At 40.6% G+C, this 21531-nt stretch overlaps 1 protein-coding gene and 2 pseudogenes across 6 annotated transcripts in view; 2 read left to right on the plus strand and 1 right to left on the minus strand.

Moving 5' to 3' along the window:
* WWC2 (WW and C2 domain containing 2) overlaps positions 1-21531 on the plus strand; it is a 201601-nt gene that overhangs the window by 116252 nt on the left and 63818 nt on the right. For all 6 annotated transcript variants that reach the window (XM_057303533.1, XM_026508558.4, XM_057303535.1 and 3 more), the window contains 2 exons: positions 14885-14964; positions 19704-19833. In XM_057303533.1, coding sequence (XP_057159516.1) covers positions 14885-14964; positions 19704-19833 — 210 coding nt within the window. The remainder of the gene's footprint in view (positions 1-14884; positions 14965-19703; positions 19834-21531) is intronic.
* LOC125283687 (mitochondrial import inner membrane translocase subunit TIM14-like) lies at positions 438-8090 on the plus strand (annotated as a pseudogene).
* Positions 4150-4786, minus strand: LOC113261994 (serine/threonine-protein phosphatase 4 catalytic subunit-like; annotated as a pseudogene).

Here is a 21531-nt window from a genome sequence, read left to right on the forward strand (position 1 = left end):
CTGAAATAAATAAATCTTAAAAAAAAAAAGAACTTCTACAACTCAACACTAAAAACCAAACCAATTTAAAAATGGGCAGAAGACATGAACAAACATTTCTCCAAAGACATGCAGATGGCCAACAGATATATGAAAAGATGCTCAGCATCACTGATCGTCAGGGAAATGCAAATCAGACGACAGTGAGATAGCACCTCACACCTGTCAGAATGGCGGAAATCAAAAACTCGAGAAACCAATGTTGGCGACCGTGTGGTGGGCATGCAAACTGGAGCAGCCGCTGGGAAAGACAGTATGAGGCTCCTCAAAAGATGAAAAATAGGTTCTGTGCCTGCTGGTGGTGGCCGCCTCGCTGCCTGGTAGAGGTGTGGAATCGGCGGCTGCGGCCCTTGGGCTGGAATGAACCGCGCGCTCGGCGGAGGCCGGGGAGCTGAGCCAGAGCCCTGGCCAGTGCAGTGGTAGCAGTTGGACTGACCTTTGCCGCTGCAGGACTTGCAGGCTGTGATGTTTTGCAAGCCATGAAACATATGGAGCCTCCAGTAAAGTAAGTTTTTCACTGTCTCCCAAAGTCTGCTTTCAGCGGCGGCTAGGACAGAGGTGGGTTTGAATCCAAAATGGCAAAATGAGAAGCAGCATTGATACTAAGCGTAAGCCCTACTGCCAATAAAGGAAAAATAAGAGATGCTCATCAATGAACTATGCCTTTAAATCACCCAGACAAGGGAGGGTCTCCTTACATAGCAGCCAAAATCAGTGAATCTAAAGACTTACCAGAAGGTCAAGCTAAAAACTGAAGTAAATATGTGGTGAATTTTAGGTTGTTTATGTATATGCATGCCAGCTTTTTATGAAAAGAGGCCTCAAAGCTATAAATGAATGAATGAATGAATGAATGAATGAATGAATATCTACCCTACAACCCAGGAATTACACTACTCGGTATATAGCCAAAGAGTATGAAAACAATAATTTGAAGAGATATATGTACCCCTATTTTACTGCAGCACTATTTACAATAGCTAATCTATGGAAGCAGCCCAAGTAGCCATCAATAATGAATGGATAAAGAAGATGGGGGCGCCTGGGTAGCGCAGTCGTTAAAGCGTCTGCCTTCAGCTCAGGGTGTGATCCCGGCGTTCTGGGATCGAGTCCCACATCAGGCTCCTCTGCTGGGAGCCTGCTTCTTCCTCTCTCACTCGCCTGTTGTGTTCCCTCTCTCGCTGGCTGTCTCTCTGTCACATAAATAAATAAATTAAAAAAAAAGAGAAATGCTTATAAAAGAAGATGTGTGTGTGTGTGTGTGTGTGTGTGTGTGTAATGGAATATTATTTAGCCATTAAAATGCACAAATCTTGCCATTTGAACAACATGGATGGATCTAGAAGGCATTATGCTAAGCAAAATGAGCCATTCAGACAAAGACAAATACCATATTTCACTTATAGGTGGAATTTAAGAAAGAAACAAAGAAAAAAAGGAGACAATAAAACTGAGTCTTAACTACAGAGAACAAACTGAAGGTTACTGGAGGGGAGGTCATTGTGGGGAGGGGTGAAATAGGTGAACGGGGATTAAGAATCCACCTATCTTGATGAGCGCTGAGTAGTATATGGAACTGTTGGATCACTATATGTACACCTGGAAGTAATACAACACTGTATGTTAACTACGTGGAACTCAACGTAATAATAATTATAAAATAAAATTTAAACATAAAAATTTAAAAAAAAATTTACACTCCAAATTACATACAGGTGAGATTTGGTGGAGAAAATAGTTGGTGAATTTTAAATTATTACTATTGTTTACAAAAGTGAAATAAAATGTTGAAAGTATAAAAGAAAATCCTTAGAAATACAAATGCATTTGAGAAATTTATTGAGCACCATAACCTATGCTGTGATCCAACTTTTAATTTTGTAAAAAAAAAAAAAAAGAAAAAGAAAAATAATAAGGCCCCTTTGGTTAAATTATTTGTACTCTACTCCAAGTACATGGCTGGTTGGTGAGCACTGCTATTAATAACAATGTACTATCTTTGTTCTCAAATATATTTACTCACACATTGTTAATATGAATTTACTTTGAATTATTTTTAGCAATGGTGAGAGACTTGGAAAAGTCAACTGTAATCTCACCTATTTGCAGTCCTGTGCATAGATTTAAAGGAATGGCGGTTCAATTATGGTTTAGTTTGTCACAGTGAATAGAGTTAACTTATGTGCACATCAAATTATGACACTTTAACCAATGATGTAACTAACACAAAAATCCTAGCAGTGTGCTTCAAATGAAAAGAACTGTGCCTTCTGAGAATGTAAATGGCTGCCATGAAGGCTTGTCTCTTGACTTGACATGAGAGGTGTCCTTATACTCACACTACATTTGAAACTTAGCATATGTCCTAAGTTCGTCCATCTGTGACTTACCTGATTTCGGCATGCCGAAGGAGATAGAGCAGTACTAACCCGCAGCACCAAACTGTGTATTAGATAAGCTCTTATTCCTTTAGGATGTTCAGAAATGAATTTCTATTGTAGTTGGTATTGGGTTATGAAGTAGTACACCGGTCTTCCTGAATCTTGAGTGAAATGAAGAATGGTTTGACTTGATTCATACTCGCTTAAAAAGAGAGAGAGAGAGCAAGACTGAAAGAGAAAAGGAGAGAAGGACTCTATTTAGTGCAAGAACTAGGGTTGTCTCCATTATGATGTGCTAGTAACTTGAAATAATTAAAATTCATGGTACAGAAGTGCTTTTTTTAAAAACCATATTCAGACCCCGAGTAAAGTGACTCTGTAACACTTAATCACATTTATTTTGATTTCATAATATTTTCTTTCTTTCTTTCTCTCTAATGATTTTGGTCTCCTTTTCTAATTTCGAAGGGGACCATCCTGCAAGCTAAATAATATGTACTTGAAAAGAAATCCTTCATTGACACTGTGTTGTCGGGGAGGAGATGTTTAGTTTCTCCTTGCCTAGATAAATTACCATATCAGTTTCTCTGGCCATGATTTTCAGTCTTCTCCATCTTCATTCATAAATGTCCTTATATCCATAATGCTGATGGCAATTTATAAAATTAAATGCAATTAACTTCTTTTGGGAAAATATACAGTCTAAAGCAGACAGGAAAATAGGAATTCACAAATGATCAATTTTATTTTATTTTTTAAAGATTTTATTTATTTGTCAGAGAGAAAGAGACAGAGAGAGCACAATTAGGGGGAGCAGCCGGCAGAGGCAGAGGGAGAAGCAGGCTTCCCGCTGAGCAAGGAGCCCAATGCAGGACTCAGTCCCAGGACCCTGGGATCATGACCTGAGCTGAAGGCAGATACTTAACCAACTGAGCCACCCAGGCGTCCCTCAAATGATCAATTTTAAATGATTCTGTAAAGTGTAAAAAACTCTTTCTCTCATTTTTGAAAGGCCATGGGAATTAAGCTTTGTGGAACTATATGTGATAAAGATATTATAATGAGTACATTCAAACCAATACTTATATTCTGATACTTTTCCTTGATACATACACAACAAATTCATTGACTTATAGTGTTCGCATTAAATTTTGAAAGAATCGGTCTTGTGAGGCCATAACAATGAAGTAGTGAAAAAAAATAGCTATATTGTATGTATTTTGTAATCTTCAGCATTTTCGTGTGCACATTCATTTCTAGAGTTGAGGGTGGTAAACACAGTACTATCAGCTTCTACTTTGTCAGAGAACCAGAATCTGAGAGAGCTCCTTCAAGATCTGGAATGGCATATCCGTTTTTTCCCCCCATTTTTCTCCTTTTATTGGGATTTTTCTTTTTTTCCTCTCAAAATTTTTTATCTAAAAACAAACAAAAAAAAAAAAAAAGGAAAAAAGAAATCCAAAAAATTATTGGAAACTCTATGGTACAAGTAGGGAGAAAGGAGAGGAGTATGGAGCTGAGGCTCTGAGCCTCTCCAGAGAAAGTCCTTACCCTTGTAGTGCCCTCTCTGGAGGGGAGAGCAGAGCTGAGACAGTCCCCCGATGCCCAGCCACCGTCTGGAGGAGAGGGCAGAGTCACAGTGGTCCAAGGGCCAGAAAGCCCGGATGGGGCAGGAGCTGGAGGGATCACAGGAAGTAATCGGCTTCTTAGAGGGGATGCCCTGGGTCTCTTAGGGAGCAGCCTCGAAGATGATGAAATCTTTCTGGAGATGCTCATCCAGCTCCAAGATGGTTGCCATATTCCCACAGCGGTAGCAATAGTTGGGTGCCGACCACACAGTGAGCAGTCTCATTGAAGTGCCACTGGTAACGTTCCATCACCAGTTGGTGGGCACGGCAGATCATATCACTGTCGTTGGCCGCATTGAACTGGGCCACTGTGTCACTGCTGAACAGGTAGCCAGCTTCATGGGGGCTCACGCCCCAGCCTGTTGTGTCTTCATGGTAAGACCAGAGCACGTCACACATGGGCCCATCATGGGGCACCTCTTGCTTTCCATCAATCGTCCGGATCTGATGCAAGGTGTAGATAGATGGGGAGAGACCCCCATGCATGCAGAAGATCTTGCCATCAATGATGGCCGACAGGCTGAGGTAATCAAAGATCTCAGTGCAGTAGCGCCACATGGTTACTGAGCCATATTTACTCAGACACTCGTCGTAGAAGCCATAGACCTGGGTGATCCGGCGGCTTTCATGGTTGCTCCAGATCAGGGTGATGCAGTCTGGATAGCGAACCTTAAGTGCCAGCAGCAGGAGGAACGTTTCGGCGCTGTAGAAACTGCCATCGACGAAGTCCCCAGTTGGATCCCAGATTTAGATGTTGTGCCTTTAGAGAAAAAAATAGGCAGACTGTTGAAATAGGTCCAACAAGGAGAGATTTTGCCTAAAATGCAGGCTATCGGAATCACACAAATATCTTTTTAAAAGCTTGAAATGGCTTGTTGCAGTCCAGGAAGGGTTATCTGCTATAGGAATTGTCTTCCAACAGCAGACAATTAAAGAATAGGACAAAATCTATAAAACAACTGCTTTCAGACATTGGGTAACAGGCAGTTGAACACTGTAATCTCTTACCAAAGGGAAGCAGAGGAGTTAAGCTGCGAGATCACACCATCTCCAGTGCAGGGAGAAGGACTCGAACATAGTCTACTTGTGTGCCTGAACTGAAGAGTCAGAAGAATAAAGTTCAGTGAAGTGGAAGTGTCTGTAATTTGTGGGAATCCTGGAGAGGAGGGAGCTACAGAAAGAGAGGGAACAAGAGAAAGCTCTGGAGATTACTAATGCAATCTCCTCAAATTTTTGGCTGAGTAAACATGGTATAAAATATGACAAGGAAGAGGAAAGAAAGCAGTAGGATAAACAATTCTCAGAGCTCATAGGACTAGGAATCATTTCCATCTACGAGCCAGAATGGAGAGACCTCATAAGTTATGGGGCAGTAGAGAGACCTCAGTAGTGGGACCATGTTAGTCTAAGGCTAAAGGCTGCTCTGGAACTGCTGTAAGCAAAATTATGAACAAAGCTTGAATGGATCACATTTATTTAAAACAATTTAACTGTGGGCTAGAGGAAGGTCCAGCACTCTTTAAAAGAATGCATCAAAATTCAGCACCAACGATGTAAAATTCACAATGGCCAACATCTAGTAAAAAATTTCCATGCGTGTTCAGGAAAGAGAGTAGGGAGGAGAGGCAGAAGGAAGGGATCTCCAACGGGCATGAGGAAGCTTTCAGGGGAATGATGGGTATATTCTTTATCTTGATTATGTTGGTGGTTTTGTGGGTATATACATATGTCAGCACTTATCAAATTGTATAGTTAAAGCATACTCATTTTATTATATACCAGCTATACATCAATAAAGCTGTTAAAAATTGCCAAGCATTCAAAGAAGCAAGAAAATACGACTGGTAACAAAAACAAGAAGTGACAGCTATTATTTAATTAGCAGACAAACATGATGAGGAGAGAAAGATATAAAAAAGATCAAAATGGAAGTTTTACAGATTAAATATATAATATCAGAAATTTAAAATACACTGGTTGAGAACAACCTATATGCTGAATAAGAAGATCAGTGAATTTGAAGACATAGGAATAGAAACTGTCCAAAATGAATTACACAGATGAAGAAAGCCCGAGAAAAATTTAATAGTGCATCAGTGTCCTCTAGCAAAGTATTAAATGATCTAATATATATGGTAGAGTCCCCACAAAAGAGCAAGGAGGAAGACATCACAAAAAGTATTTGAAGAAATTAAAACTCTAAATCCATAGGTGCAGGAGGACAGGACACTCCAGAGCAGACTAAAAGCAGAGATCACACCAAGGCATATCATAATTAAATTGCTGAAAATCAGTGATTAAAAAAAAAATCTTAAAGCAGCCATAGAAATTAGACAATTACATACAGTGGAACAAAGATTGTTACAACAGACTTCTCATCAGAAACTGCAATCTACAAGGCAGTGGACTGAGATCTTAAGAGTACCGAACAAAAAAATGTCAACCTAGATGGCTATACCTAGTGAAAATATCTTTCAAAATTGAAGGCAAAAAACAACCCACTTCAAAAATGCGCAAGGCACTTTAACAGACATTTCTCCAAAGAAGATATGCACATGTCCCATAAGCTTATGAAGAGATGACAGACATCACTAGTCATTAGGGAAATGCAAATCAAAGCCACAATGAGATATCACCTCATACCCATTAGGAAGTTTTTGTTTTTGTTTTTAAAGGGGAAAATAACAAGTATTGGTGAGGTTATGGAGAAATTGGAACTCTTATGCATTGCTGGTGGGGATGGAAAATGGTGCAACCACTGTGGAAAACAGTCTGTGCCATAGATTTTTCTTTTCAGTTTTTTTGAAAATTATTAAAAACATGAAAACCACTCTTAACTCATGAGCCATAAAAAATTTGGCCGCAAGGTGTCTTTGACCCACAAGCTGTCATTTACTGATCTCTGCCCTGAGAAACCGCTGAGAAAATATAGAGATATTAGAGGTATTACTAAATAATGGAGATAAAATGGAATCATAAAAAATGTAGCTAATCCAAAAGGAGGCAGGACGAGAGGGAGACAGAAAACGAATATATGTGAGGAAGACAAATATAAAGACAGTAAATTTAAACCCAACTATACCAATAATTACACCAAATATAAATCGTGTACATGCTCCAGTTAAAAGGCAGAAATTATCAGAATGGTTGAACTAAGACCCAACTTTATGATGGCTGCCACAGAGCTATTTGAAATGTGAAGATCCAGAAGGTCTACCATGAAAATACAAATGCAAAGAAAGTTGCAGTTGCCGTAGTAATATCAAAGTGAACTTTAGAACAAGGATATTTTTACCAGGGGTTTTATACTAACGAATAAGTCAGTTCATCACAGAACATAAAGATGTATGCACATAACCCTGATGGTGTATACACACAGAACCAGAGCTCCTCATACCTGAAGAGAGACCAATAAAACTGAAAGGACAATGACAGAGTCACAGAGTTGGATAGATCACGAGTCCTCTCAATAATTAATGGAATATTCAGACAGAAAATCAGCACAGTTGTTGAAGTTTTGAACAATATCATCAACGAACCTGATCTAATGAACATTTGTAGAACACACCATCTAAAAACAGCAAAATAATATTATTTCCAAATGTAGGCATGTTTCCCCAAGGAGAACTTACTCGAAGCAATGAACAGAAGTCTCAGTACCTTTAAGGGGACTGAAATCAAATGGAGCGTGATTATAGTGGAATTTAACAAAACCTCAAAAACAGACCTATCTGGAAAAACTTCCAAATACTTGGAAGTTATTAGTCTATTTCCTAATAATTCATTGGTCAGAGAAGTAAGCAGATAATATTTTTTAACATTTTGAACTAAATGAAAATGGAAATAGGTAAAAATTTATGAGATGCTGCTAAAACAGTGCTGGGGGGGGTGGGGTCATTGGAAGATGGAACCCTCACACATTCCTGCAGAATGCCAAGTAGTACAACCACTTTGGAAAACCGCTTAGTGGTTTCTTATCAAGTTAAACATACACTTAAACTGCTACCCAGCAGTCCTACTTGTAGGTATGTACCCAAAGAAATGAAAGCATATATATATACCCCCACATAAAGACTTGAGTGTAGGGGGAGCCTGGGTGGCTCAGTCAGTTGGGTATCTGCCTTCAGCTCGAGTCATGATCCTGGGATCCTGGGATCAAGCCCCACATCTGGCTCCCGGCTCAGTGGGGAGTCTCTTTCTCCCTCTGCCACTCCCCCTGCTTGTGCTCTTTCTCTTTTTCTCTCAAATAAATAAAATCTTTGGGGAAAAAAAAAGACTTGAGTGGAGATACTCACAGGATCCTTATGCTTACTAGCCCAAGCCTGGAAATCACCTAAATGTCTATCTGTGAATGCATGGATCAATAAATTGTGGTTTATCCATGAAAACAAGCTACTGATACTCACGAAATGGATCAATTTTAAGAGCAATATGGTAAGGAAAAGAAGCTAGCCTTGAAAGTCTACTGATTGTATGCCTCCATTTACAGTTGACCCTTGAGCACCACGGGCTTGAACTACCCAGGTTCACGTATACATTGGTTGTTTTGGGGGGTGTTTTTGATAAATATAGTACAGTACCGTAAATGTATTTTCTCTACCTTATGATTTTCTAAGTAACAGTTTCTTTTCTCTAGCTTACTTTACTGTAAAAACACAGCTGTAGAATACCTATACAGAACAGCTGCTGATTGACTGTTCACGGTATTTGGAAGGCCTCCAGTCAACAGTAGGCTATTTGGGGGGGAGTCAGAAGTTAAATGCTGACTTTCGACTGTGCAGGGGTTCGGTTCCCCTAACCCTGGCGTTGTTCAAGGAAAGTCTTGAAAAGGAACAGCTGGCAGAGGTGGTGAAGAAGTTAAGTTAGGTGGGTCGATGTGAAGATCCTGATGTCAGAGAAGGTCTGGGATCTTCACTGGTGGGAGAAGAGGTGAGAGTATTGATCCAGGCAATGGCGTGAAGACGGAACATGCGAGCCTTGTAGACCACGGGAAAGACTGGGGATGTTAATCTGAAAGAGGCAGCCACTTGACCAAGTTCTAATGATTTGTATTTATTTTCTGCTAGTTTAATCGATATATAATGGTACCAGGGTTTTCAGTGTTATCTTTGTTAGGAGGTGATTTCTTTTCTCTGTGTATGCATGTACATATGTGATGGTCTACCTTTTCTATTTCCATTTGCTGGTTTATTTATTTCTTTTTATTTAACAGCTTTATTGAGAAATAATTCCTATACCATACAATTTACCTATATTTAAAATGTACAATCACTGGGTTTCAGTGTACTCATAGTTGTATACTCGTGATCACGATCTAATTTTAGAATATTTTTGTCTCCCCCAAAAGAAACTCTGTACTCATTAGCAGTTCCTACCCATTCCCCACACGTCTCTCAGCCCACAAGCCCCAAGCAAAAACTAATTTATTTTCAGTCTCTAGATTTGACCATTGTGGACATTTTGTATAAATGGAATCCTATAATATGTGGTCTTTGTGATTGGCTTCTTACACTTAGCACAGTGTTTTCAAGGTTCATCCATATGGTAGCAGGTATCAGGACTTCCTTTTTACTGTGGAATGATGTTACATTGTACAGACATACCACAGTTCATCTCTTCACTCATTAGTGTTTGGTGTTTATTTGGATTACTTCTGCTTCTTGGCTACTGTGAATAATATGAACATTCCTGCACAAGTGATTATGTGGACATATGTTTTCATTTTTCTTGGGTAAGTGGAATTGCTGGGTCATATGGCAACTTATTGGCTTATTTTTTAATTACTTGTGGGGATCTAGCATTGACCTTCTGTATTTTTATTATGTGTATCTTCAGCTAGTATATTTCATGAATATTTCTTATAATTTTTTTCCGGTGGCTTTTGCTTAATTTTCTTCTTATTGTTGTTAAAGTTTGAGTTTTAAAAATATATATATACATTGTATTCAGTCATCTTGTTTCTGATGACAGAATCCATTTATTAGTCATCACAAATGGTTCCAACAGCATGTGGGGTTCTGTTTTCCTCTATTCTTTAGTAAAGTCAAAAAAAAAATGTTTTGTTATTGATCCCTTATCTATCTGGAGCTGATTTCTCAATTTCTTTAAAGGTGACTTTTGAGATGAGGCAGGGTGGTGAAGGATTTTCAGGGAGGTGGAAGTGGTGGTGAAAGGAAAGATTCCTAGAAGAAGCAAGCTGACAGTTGCCCTTCATTGGCTTGCTGAAGGAGCTCTGGGGAAGACAGTAGAGAAAATGGTGAAAAGGGAAGGTAGTCATTAGTAAAATGCCATTTTGCTCATTATAGCTTTACTGTTGCACAGTTCACTTTTAGGGCAAGCTTCTGAAACCTGCCTGTCTTGTGATCCTTCCACGGTCTACAGATTTCTGGAATTTACTTTTCTTTTATTGTCGTCTTCTTTCTCCTTCTTTTAAAATGAAGCATTACGATAGGATTGTTGGAAACGGGAAGAAGCTCCGTGATTTCCAGTCATACTCATCACATTTAATCACAACATCTTCCTGGTTTTCAGAAATAACTTTAAAATCAATTTAAAATGTCAGTTGCTTTGGTGTAGTCAGTACAGAAAGTGGGAAATGTGCAAAAGCCATGGGTCTCTTGCCTCCAATTTGATACTCTGGGTTGTGAGATTTGATTCCTTAGATGTAAGTCTATAGAATTAGATGGTTGGCTCTGGCGGAAAGTTGAGTATGTAAGAGACAAAAAGCATAGACTCTAGGGCTTGTGGGGCTATTCATGTGTTCACTTTGGGTGGGCTAGAAGAATAATGAAGTTTCTAAGGTAAATAAGGGCCATAGATTTTATTTGGGTCATTTTCCAAAATTCTGGTTTGTCTCTGATCTCACGTGTTTGTACTATCATGCCATTAATAACTAAAACTTTTATCATTATAGTTTTAAAAAGCTTCTCCTGGTTTCTGGATTGTTCCCCACTGCTTGGTAGCAGTGTAAGCTTCAGCACATTACTTTCTTATTCTTTTTCGGGTTGAGATGCCTCACCTATAAAATAAGAATGAAAACTATCTATAGGGTAGTTGCGAGGATTGAAAATAAGGCATTTATATTTAGCACAATGCCAGGAATACATAAAGTCCTCGTGAATTTTCGCTGTCATTATTGCTTCCTGGTCGAGTCTACATTGTGCGAAATTTGCAAGTCCGCGTTAGCATAATCCTTTAGCTGTGATCTAAGGATGTTGGTTTTTATGTTCTGTGTGCTACATCTGAGGCTGGGGTGGAGAATGGAAGAGTAGAAACAGTGATCCTCTACTAGGTAACGATGTCACGTGGTTCTCCGGGAAGAAAGGTTGTGGAACTAGTTCAGACCATATTCTTGAAGCCGAATATGATCAGAAATGATGTTTGATTGGAAATAATACCTGTTTTCACTCGTCATTCTATTAGAAATCAGACTTTTTCATGGTTAGCAATGTAAAGTGCAACATTGATAGTTGGAGCTAAGGATCATTCAGGTAATCCACTAGGAAGACTCCCCAAGATGGGAACAGTAGCTTACGGCCAGTGCTAGGTTAAATAAATAATGTGGAATGAAAGCCAGCGCAGGTTAGCCTCCTTCATCATTGTCACTCAATGCACAATAAAATCTCACTCCCATCACTTCAACAGACAAGAGACTGAAAGTTCGAAAGTTAATTTTAGATTTTAAATGATAATTTTTGAAAAAAATCTAAATCCATGTGTCATCATAGTCCAAATGATTTTTAAGTAGAATGCTATTTTATGTCAGTGAGATATGCTAATTGTATTAATTTGGTGGTTCTAAGTGGGTTCAGTATCGCCATTGTTTCTATCAACTGTGTTTTCAGAGGTAAAGACAGTCTTCAGGCCAGCTGTTTGAGTTGCTATTGATTTTTGGATTAACTGTGGTGGTTGTTGTTTTAAAATAAAAATGTTAACAGTCTTTGGTAAACAGCTCTTTAGAGGTGCTGTCAGCAGAAGTATGTGTGGAATGAGCTATTGATTACTGATGGCTCCTTTGACATGATAATAATCGAATGCTACCACTGAAATGTCTTTATGATCCACTGTGAAGGAGCTCACTGCTCTTCGTGAATATTAAAGCACTTTCACAGTCCAGCTCACATAGCTCCTCCTCCGTGAGGCCAGCCAGAAGCGCTCCTGTCCCCCTTTAGATTCCAGTAGCATCGTTTATACCTGTCTTTGTAGTTACAGACAGGGCCTTGCAACATCAGTATTTGTGTTTTCTTTTCCCTCATCAAATATAAGTGCCTTAGGACACAAACTGTTAAACATTGAGATAAGCTCAACAGATAATTTATCAACAGATAAGTGATTGAATAGCTATACTACCCAAAGTACTGTGCTTAGGTATGCGAGCATGAGCATTCCACAGCTCTTGTCCTTGTCACTGTATTCTACATAGTGCCTACTCGCCCTCTCGACTTTTTTTCTGTCATTTTCCAAGATGCCCTGTTTTCCCTCCGACTTCTCTTGCCGCTGCTTTGCAGTGTGTTTTGTCCCTTCCTCTGGTAGACTTCTGAATGATGAAGGTGCCCGAGGCATGTTCCTGGACTCTCTTCTGTTTTCAGTATACACTCTCTCTAGGTGATCTCATTTATTCTCATGCATTTAAAATATTATCTTTACGTCAGTGACTCTCATTTTCGTATCTCTGGTCCAGACACTTCTGAACGTCAAGCCTCCATATTCCAATGGCCTTTGAAGTTTCCTAAGCATCAGAAAGTTAAATGTCACAAAGAACACCCTCGATCTTACCCCCAAATCTGGTCCCACTCTCCAGGGAGGCACCTTTCCGGCCCCACCTGGCCCCCACCTGGCAAAATCCTGGCAGTGATCTTTGACACATCTTCTCCCTCACCCTGTGCCTTGAGCCCTCACCAAATCCTGTTGATTCTGCCTCCCAAATATATTCTTCCTCTGGGCTCCACTCTCCATCCATTGCCTGTAGGCCAGCCCACAGTGCAGGTGGAATGGCCCCTTTTGGCCCCTCTGGTCCAATCAACAGAGTCATCACAGTGGTTTTTAAAAATCATAAAGCAGATCATGCCTTAAAATTCCTCCCCAGTTGTCCTTGTTCTTAAGATAAGATTTAGAAATCTTCCTCATGGCTTCAAAACTCTATATAAGGCCTTTTTCCAGTCTCATCTCCTGCTGCACGCCACCTCTGTAAATCCAGCAAATGGCAGCATGCTCCAAAGCCTAGAGATTTTTTTTTTTTTTTTAGGATTTTGTTTATCTATTTGAAAGAGAGAGAGAGTACGAGTAGGGGGCAGAGGGAGAGGGAAAAGCAGACTCCCCGCTGAGGAGGGAGCCCCACACTGGACTCCATCCCAGGACCCCGAGATCATGACCTGAGCCGAAGGCAGATGCTCAACCAACTGAGCCACCACGCACCCCCAAATCCCAGAGATTTGACGAGTTTCCTCCTCCCGTGGTTTAGGCTTTGTCCACAGGCTCTGCCTTTTGAGGACCCCCTTTACCAAATGAAGCCCCACTGACCCGCTCTGCTTAAGCATCATTTCCACAGACACGCTTTATCCAGCTCCTCACACTAAATCAGGTCCCGTCCCCTTTTTTATCCTAAAGTGTCCCGAACCTTTCCTTTATATCCCCCATGGTAATTGGTAAGATTTATTTCGTTGGATGATTATTTGCTCAACATCTGGCTCCCCCATTGTTCTGTAGGATCCATGAGGCCAAAGATCTTGTCTGCTTTACTCACACTTCAGACCCAGGAACTGACAGACGCGTGGTGGAAAGTCAGTAAATATTTGTGGAAGGGATAGACTAAATAGGAAATAAAAGTTCAAAAGCATGTTGAAATACTGTATAACAGAATGTGCTTCCAACTTATGGCTATAATATAGAAGTAAATTTCTGACACCCGTGTGAAGACCTTTAGTTTGTGACTAAAGCAGGCCTCTGCTGGTTTTTTGACCTATCACATTTTAGCATTGTCATCACCAAGAATGTATTTGGCAGCAGGAAAAAAATATGTGTGTGTGTGTGTGTATGTGTATATATATATATATATATATATATATATATACATTTTTTTTTTTTATCAGAATGACAGCAGATGTTTATTGATCGGCAGTCCTTGTCCTTGTCATTTTTATTCCTCACAGTGCCCGGTAGTCTTCTATAAGTTTGGGATACGGCTGGTGTGATGCAGCCTACTTTCCCATGGGGGGCAGACAGTAAACAAACACACAGAAAATTTCAGCTCTTGAGAAATACTAGGAACTAAATAAAACAGTAATGGCATGGGTCGGGGTGGTTAGAGAAGTCCTGTTCCAAAAGGGGACGTGTGAGCTGAGACCTGAGTGACAGGAGTCCCCTCTGGAAGATTCTGAGGGGGAATCTTCCGGCCATGGGGGAACAGCATGTTGCAGAAGCAGAGCAGGTATTGCCTGATACATTCGAGAAACAGAGGGGTGGCCGGCGGTCCTGGAGCGCAGTGAAGGAGGGAAGGAGGAGCATGCAGTATTGGAGTTATAGAAACCGGGGTTTCAAGGTCTGACTCCCCCTCCTTCCTGGCTGTTTATCACAAAATGGAGACAGTCATGATGCCAGCTTGCGTTAATGTTGCTAAATATGATGATGAGGGTAAGTATAGGTGATAATGAACATCACTGATAATTTAAACATAATTAACCTGCCTTCCACAGAATTTATGTCAGGGGGAAACCAGTAGAGTAAATGTTAAACTAATGGCTGTGTCTGTGTGTTTGATGGTTTACTGATGGACTATCTCTTAAAACAGTGTTGCTAAGTATTTACAAACATTCTTATTTGCATTGATTTCTCACAAAGGTTAAAAAGCTGAAGAGAGAACTCTCACAAATGAAGCAAGAATTGCTGTATAAAGAACAAGGCTTTGAAACGTTGCAACAGTGAGTATAAAAATACTGAAATTGAGAATAATTGAAAGCCCCCTAATACAAAGAAAATAGAAGTACACATTATACATAAGAGATTTCTCAAAGAAACATAAAGTAAAAAGCTCTGAAACCAAAACCAAGAACCAAGAAAACAGTCAACCAACAAACAAAAACACTTGGGAAAATCTATATACTTTGAAAAGGTCTGAAGTTTTATGAATCATCGGAGAGTCAGAGAAACCAGTGAGAACCTTCTCTTTGTGTCCTGGGGCACCTGCCTGCCTGCTCTAAGCTTGAGGTACGCGCTAAGGGAATAGACGCAGGGAGGGAGCATCTCCATGTTCAGCTCTCGCGCTGGACAGTGTGAGCTGCCCCGAGCCCTGGGGTGGAGGCATCTCACCACCCCTTTGTCAGCCCCAGGCACCACCTAACTGGGGCCGATCTCAGGGAGCGAGTCAGGTCAGCAGAGAAGCTTGAGTGGGTTCCTCATTTCCCGAGTTCCTTCTGTCCTTTCCAGTTCTGTAGTCAAGTCTGATGGGCCACTGGCCTAACTCTAGACTGGGCCAGGCTAAGGAAGATGTAGACAACTGAGGGGAGCAGATTCTGGAATCTCCTGTCCGGTTCCCAGCCCCTGGAAGCCACCGTTCTCCCAGCTGATGAGGCTCTGCCCAGCTAAACCCTGACAGGCACACCGGACTTTTCAACCCTCACGATCCCTACCGCAAGGTCTCTGGTGTGAGGCAAGAAGTTGATGGTTTTCATAACCACATGACCACAGAGAGGATTGAAGGCATTATGCCTTTGCATTATCCCTCAAAAGGAATTCAACTGTGTGTGCGGAGCTCTGTGCCAGCTGCGGTGCAGTGTTTATAGAGAGTTCCCGATCGCCTGCGTGTTCTTCCCCCAGTCTCCCTCTGTAGCAATCCAAGGCAGCAAGGCATTACCCCTTTTTAAAGATCTGTGTGTGTGTTGGCCAGACAAACGTAAGCTGGTGCTTCTGTGTGTTTGCGCGACGAATTAACAGCTCGGGACACCAGTCACGACTCTTGACCATCCGTCATATGACTGATTTCAGATCTGGGTCTTATGGCTCAATCTTCTTTTTTCCCACTCACCTCGTGTAATCATAACCATTTTATTCTTTCGGATGCTCCCGTCCTAGTGGTTCTCAAACCTGACTGCATATTGGAATAATCTGAGGAACTTTTTTAAAAAAATACCTGTTTTAGTCTCCATCTAGGCACATTTTGTGCGATCTCCAGGTAGTTCTCAAGTAGGGCTGTGTTCTAAGCACCTCAGCCGGCTGCAGAGCTCCCCTGAAGAACTGAGCAGACCTAGAACGACATCAGTGTGATACTTAGTAATTGCCCATCAGCATAAAGGAGGCTCTGTGGTGGGAGCTGAGAGAGAAGACAAACTTTGAAGAGCCCTGCAACATGTTTAGCTACACGTTAAACATTTTTAAGGCACATGAAATTGTAACTCATGTCACCACCCGGGATTAAAGGTTAGCCAAACTCGCTGTTTTTGTTATATTGATATAACAGTGCTGTATTGTTTTAAAGCAGTTTGCTTGCAAGCAATTTTTATAGGAATCCAAGGCATGTTTAAGAATCTGTCAATAACATTCCACAAGAAAACAATAGACATTTGTTGTAGAAATTCAGGCATTCTCTTGCAATGATTCTAATCCCTTGAACCGAGAGCAGAAAAGATAGGATATCTAACATCAGAGAGACCTCTCTTGTTGATCCTGACTATAGACAAAATAAAGCTGTTTCCATTCAAGTGTTAACCACCATTCTACTAGAACATTGAATAATAATTGAACCCAGAGACCATACTTTTCAGGAAACCGCATTCCTGATACTGTAAAGGGACTTTTCCTTGGGGTTTTGACAGAAAATATATTTCAGGAAAAGATTTAAATAGAATCCTACTGCAGGCTTTTGTAACTTTTCATTTATTTGAGGTAGAATGGACTCTTTTTGCCAAATCTGGAGCTATAATGTAATTTGAACTCAGGCTTTCATTTTACTGAGTACAAGAGTTTATGCTGGATGAATGAATGCAGTTTTACTCTCTGCATTATTCATTTCCGTCTGTGGTCCCATAGTTGACTTTGGCCTGGGCCGTCGCGTAGCTTATGTGTAGACAGATATCACCAGGAAGACATTTCTACTTTGCCACTTTCGGCGTTCATTCAGAAGTGGAAAATGAGAAGTGAAACACTCAGCCAGCCAAAAATGTATACCTAGCCTGTGAAATTTGGCTCGGCCGGGGCGGGGCGGGGGGGGGGGCACATATTCTCGAGGGAAAGCATGCAAATGGGAATCTCTTCTCTTTCAGAGGAGACCAAGATATAGGGGAAATTAATAATACGGTACTCAGAACCCACCGCCCCAAAACAAACTTAAAAAAAATGTTTTTGAGGAAAAATATAAAATTTTATTTCTCAAATTAAGAATAAAAAGCACAGTACTTTGATTTAAAAATCAGCAAATAGTGCTGATATTTTGTTTGATTTTGTTTGACTTTATCTTATGGTCAGTTAGGGTCAAAAAAGAGAGAAAAGGTGGGAGATGAAGAGTTGAGGAGGAAAGGAGAAACATGGAGATAAAGGGAAAAGCAATAGTTAGAGGAAAACAGGTGCTCAGAGGAGACGGAAGTCTGAGAGAAAGACCAGAAGGGCTCCCCAGTGGGGGTGGGGTGGGGTGGGGGGGGGTGGGCACTGTGTTGACCTTGTCACTCTTTAGCACCCGACTGAGCAGTGGGCAGCCAGGACGTTATTATCTAGTTCTAAAGCTCTCTGAAATGTAAATGAGCAGTCTTTATTTTTAAGCGTTAAAGTTGATTTCTGAGAACAGCTTACCTACTTTTTTTGTTTTCAGATGTTAAAGCTGATTTCTGACTTAAAGATTTGTTTTAACTGTTAGATTCTGAAGGTTTTCCACAAATAGGAAGAAATCACTTGGGCTTTAGAAATTCACTTTGCCATAGTTTGAGAGTCCTGTGTTCATAGCTATTTCCTGAAATCGCACAGATTTTTTTTTTTAATTAAAATAAGCCTTTTGCCTCAACTAGGTTGGTAGATATAATACTTAAGGGAGCCAACAATTCCACTGTTAAATTCCTTTCCAAATAAATGGGATTAACCAATATTCAAAGTACTGCCTGTGTTTTTTATCAAATATTCCAAGTGTAAGAGTCATAAGAGCCCTGAGCCCGAATCTGTCATTTTGAGGATTGTCCCTCTACTAGTGAAGTGTTTATGCAGTTTAGGGGCTAAAGTTGCGTAAACCTTCTGGTCTTGCTTTTTCACTTAGAGGAAGTGTGACGAGCAGATTCCTAGGGTCCCTCCCGCCCTAAACACCGTGTGTTCGTGCGCTCATACCTGCTTTTTCAGTGACTTCGTTAGTTGTACTTTTATTATCAAATAACCTTATGATGAAATTCCTTTTATTTTCTTACGTTAAAACGTTGTTCAGTAGCAATAAAATGTTTGCTAAAATAGTACTTGGGGAAATATGTTATCTGCCAACTGTTCTTGCTTGAGTAAACTTTGTTTGGGTTGGTGGGTTGTTTTTTGTTTTTGTTTTTGTTTCCAGATTATGCCCCTCACATTGAAATAAATATAAATCATTAAATGTTTTAAACCAAATGAGCTCAGAGCCAGTTCTCCGTGGCTTCATAGGTGCCATTTCTCTGTGGATAAGACTAAGAATATGTCCAGGAATGAGAGTTGTTGGCTGATGGGGCAGAGGCGTAGCCGTATGTTCTTCAAGGGAACCCAGTTGTATTCAGAATGAGTCCTGGGCAGCGTCTGTGGTTGGAGAGAACCAAGAGAGTGGGAGTGAGGACACTGTTACACCACTTTTTTTGTTTTGTTTTGTTTTGTTTTTTAAGAATTAGGAAATTTGGTTGGGTCCTTCTAAGCAGAAAGCATTAGGTCACTTGAAATCCTCAGACATAGGATGACCGTGTGAACTGTAACATTTGGTGAGCAGATCTGGGGGGCGCGATAAATGAGCTCCTTGAAGAGCTTTTTATTCAGTGTTAGTTGACAGATGAACACATCCGCCCTTCTGCCTTATTCCTAGATTTGAACTTGACAGCGAGGCAAGCAGTTCTAATCTTGACTCCTAACTGTCCTAAAAACAGAACAAGTACTTTTCATATGTTTTAAAAGAAACAAGAAACTAACCACACAATCCAAATATTGTAGGCTACTCACTAGCATGAATAATAATCACTTGCATTTCCGAAAGGCCCGTCAGCCCGCAGGCACTGGGCTTGGTTTAACACAGACATTAGGGCCTATGCAACATCAGGCAACAGTGAGGAATCCGTACTTCCTGTAGTTGTCCGGTTTATTGGTGCTTCTGACCTGCTAAATCCTTTCCCCGTGGCCTTAACCTTTCTCACGGTGGAGGTCGGGCTCAGCAGGAGGAGTTTTGAATTCGGCCCATGGTGGGGTCACCAAACCAACTGAAGACGAAATGGCTGAGCCTGAAAATGATGAGAAACGGGCAGGGCTGGAGGTGGGTGAGGGGAGTGTGAGCTAGATGTGGCTGGAAGAGAAAGCAGGGAGGAACAGTCCGCTTGAAAGGGTCATACCAGTACGTGGGAGGCAAGTAGCAGGCTCATCAGGCAGCTCCGACAATCCAAAACCCAGTTTCTAGACTGTTTGCTTAACTTGTACTCTGTCAACACTCTTTGACTTTTTTTCTCTTTTCTTTTTTTTCTAACAGAATAGATAAAAAAATGTCTGGAGGCCAGAGTGGCTATGAACTTAGTGAAGCCAAAGCCATTCTAACTGAACTGAAATCTATCAGAAAGGCTATTAGCTCAGGAGAAAAAGAAAAGCAAGATCTGATGCAGGTATGTTGTGAAACATTTTGTTAAGTCAGCTGCCTACCCTCTGGGGCCCCAGAAACTCTCCTTGAGGCAGAAGCTCTCCGTCAGAGTCTAGATGGCCCTTTCTCATACTGCCTCATTCAGACAGACTTTGTTTTAGGCACTGAGGCCACAGGCTGCGTTGGAGGTAAACAGGTGGGTTCCAGGGCTCTGATATGCTTATTTGAAGGCAGGCCTTGGGTGGTCTTTGAGACAGGAGGTGGTGGGTCCTGGAGCCCATATGAGATTAGCATTTTGGTGCACCCTGCAACTCACCGAAACTTCGTGTGGAGCTCGGATAAGCAGGGTTGTCTAAACGGCGATCCTCAGCCCAGGGTGCGTAAAGGGCGTGTTACCTGTCATCGAGGATATATGCCTCGAGGAGGTCGCGGAGGGTACATGAGGAGCTTAGAAGAGCTTTTGGCCACCCCACATGATTCTGAGGTGGTGTCTAGAGACGGAGTGTTGACCCAGCTGCAGGATACCCCTCTAGTCATCCTAGGAAAACTGCTAATGGGAGAAGATCCCCTTGTTACACCTGTACGGTTCTCAGCCCAGGGGCCTTAGCTCCCAGTGATTCAGCCTTATGTGTTAAAAAAAAAAAAAAAAAAACATTCAGTGATCAATATCCTGCTTTTTAAATATCTATATTCAGTAGGTACATTCGTGTTGTTTTTATTTATTTTTTTTTTTTTGAAGAGTATGTCTCTTCCCCCTCTTACCTTCCCTCCATTCCATATTTATCACAAGGTCTGAGAATTCTTTGTATTTCAGATATTTGGCCCTCTGAGTAAGGATTTAGCCTGTGTCTTTGGGAAAATGTTAGAGCCAGTGGCAGTGTTTGCATTCTTGGTAGAAACTCTACCTTTAAATACTATATTCAGCGACTTCGTGTCTGTTTTCAAAATGTCAATTGAATATAGGTACATATTCTTAAACACCTATAATTTTGCATTTAGGGAATTTTGAAATAACTTGCAAGAAGAGATCAAATAGAAAAGATAATATTATTAAGAATAAATCCTTATAAGCATTGACCGTGTGCTGGGCCATCTTCTCCTTGCCTTGTAGTCCATTTAATTCTGACAACAACCCTGGAGATGGGCACATATTATCGTCACTTACAGGAAATTGCAGTACACAAAAATTAGTAATTTAATCCTTAAAGTCACATAGCTCAGAAGTGGTAGGGCTTTGGTTCAAATCTAGGCAGTCTTGCTCCAGAATATGTTTTTAAATATATATGTGAAACGTAGAAAACTCTATTTGGATGTATTTTTATTTTGTTCCACCATGATCCTGATGATTAAATCAGTAATTCCTAAAATGCACATCATGGGTCCTTTGGGAAAAGTTAATAGAAATTGAGCAAATTTACGTTGGAACTTTATAATTCAGCAATTTTAGGTTATCTTTGATTGTTTCCGTAAAGAAGAAATTTGGATTTATACACAGGCCAGATTAAATTAAAAGATTAGATTCCTTTTCAATTACTAAAGTATATATAAAACAATTAATTAGTAGATACGGCAATCAGCAGTAGAGCTTCTGTGACCTTCAGAGCTCTTTGACCATGACCTGTGTAGGAGATCTATTCTAATGAGAACCCAGGCACATACAAATGTCTTTATGTTTGGACACACACACACCATATTTCTTAATACTTATTTCTTAATACTCTTA

This window comes from Ursus arctos, unplaced genomic scaffold, assembly GCF_023065955.2.
Source record: "Ursus arctos isolate Adak ecotype North America unplaced genomic scaffold, UrsArc2.0 scaffold_27, whole genome shotgun sequence".
Lineage (NCBI taxonomy): Eukaryota > Metazoa > Chordata > Mammalia > Carnivora > Ursidae > Ursus > Ursus arctos.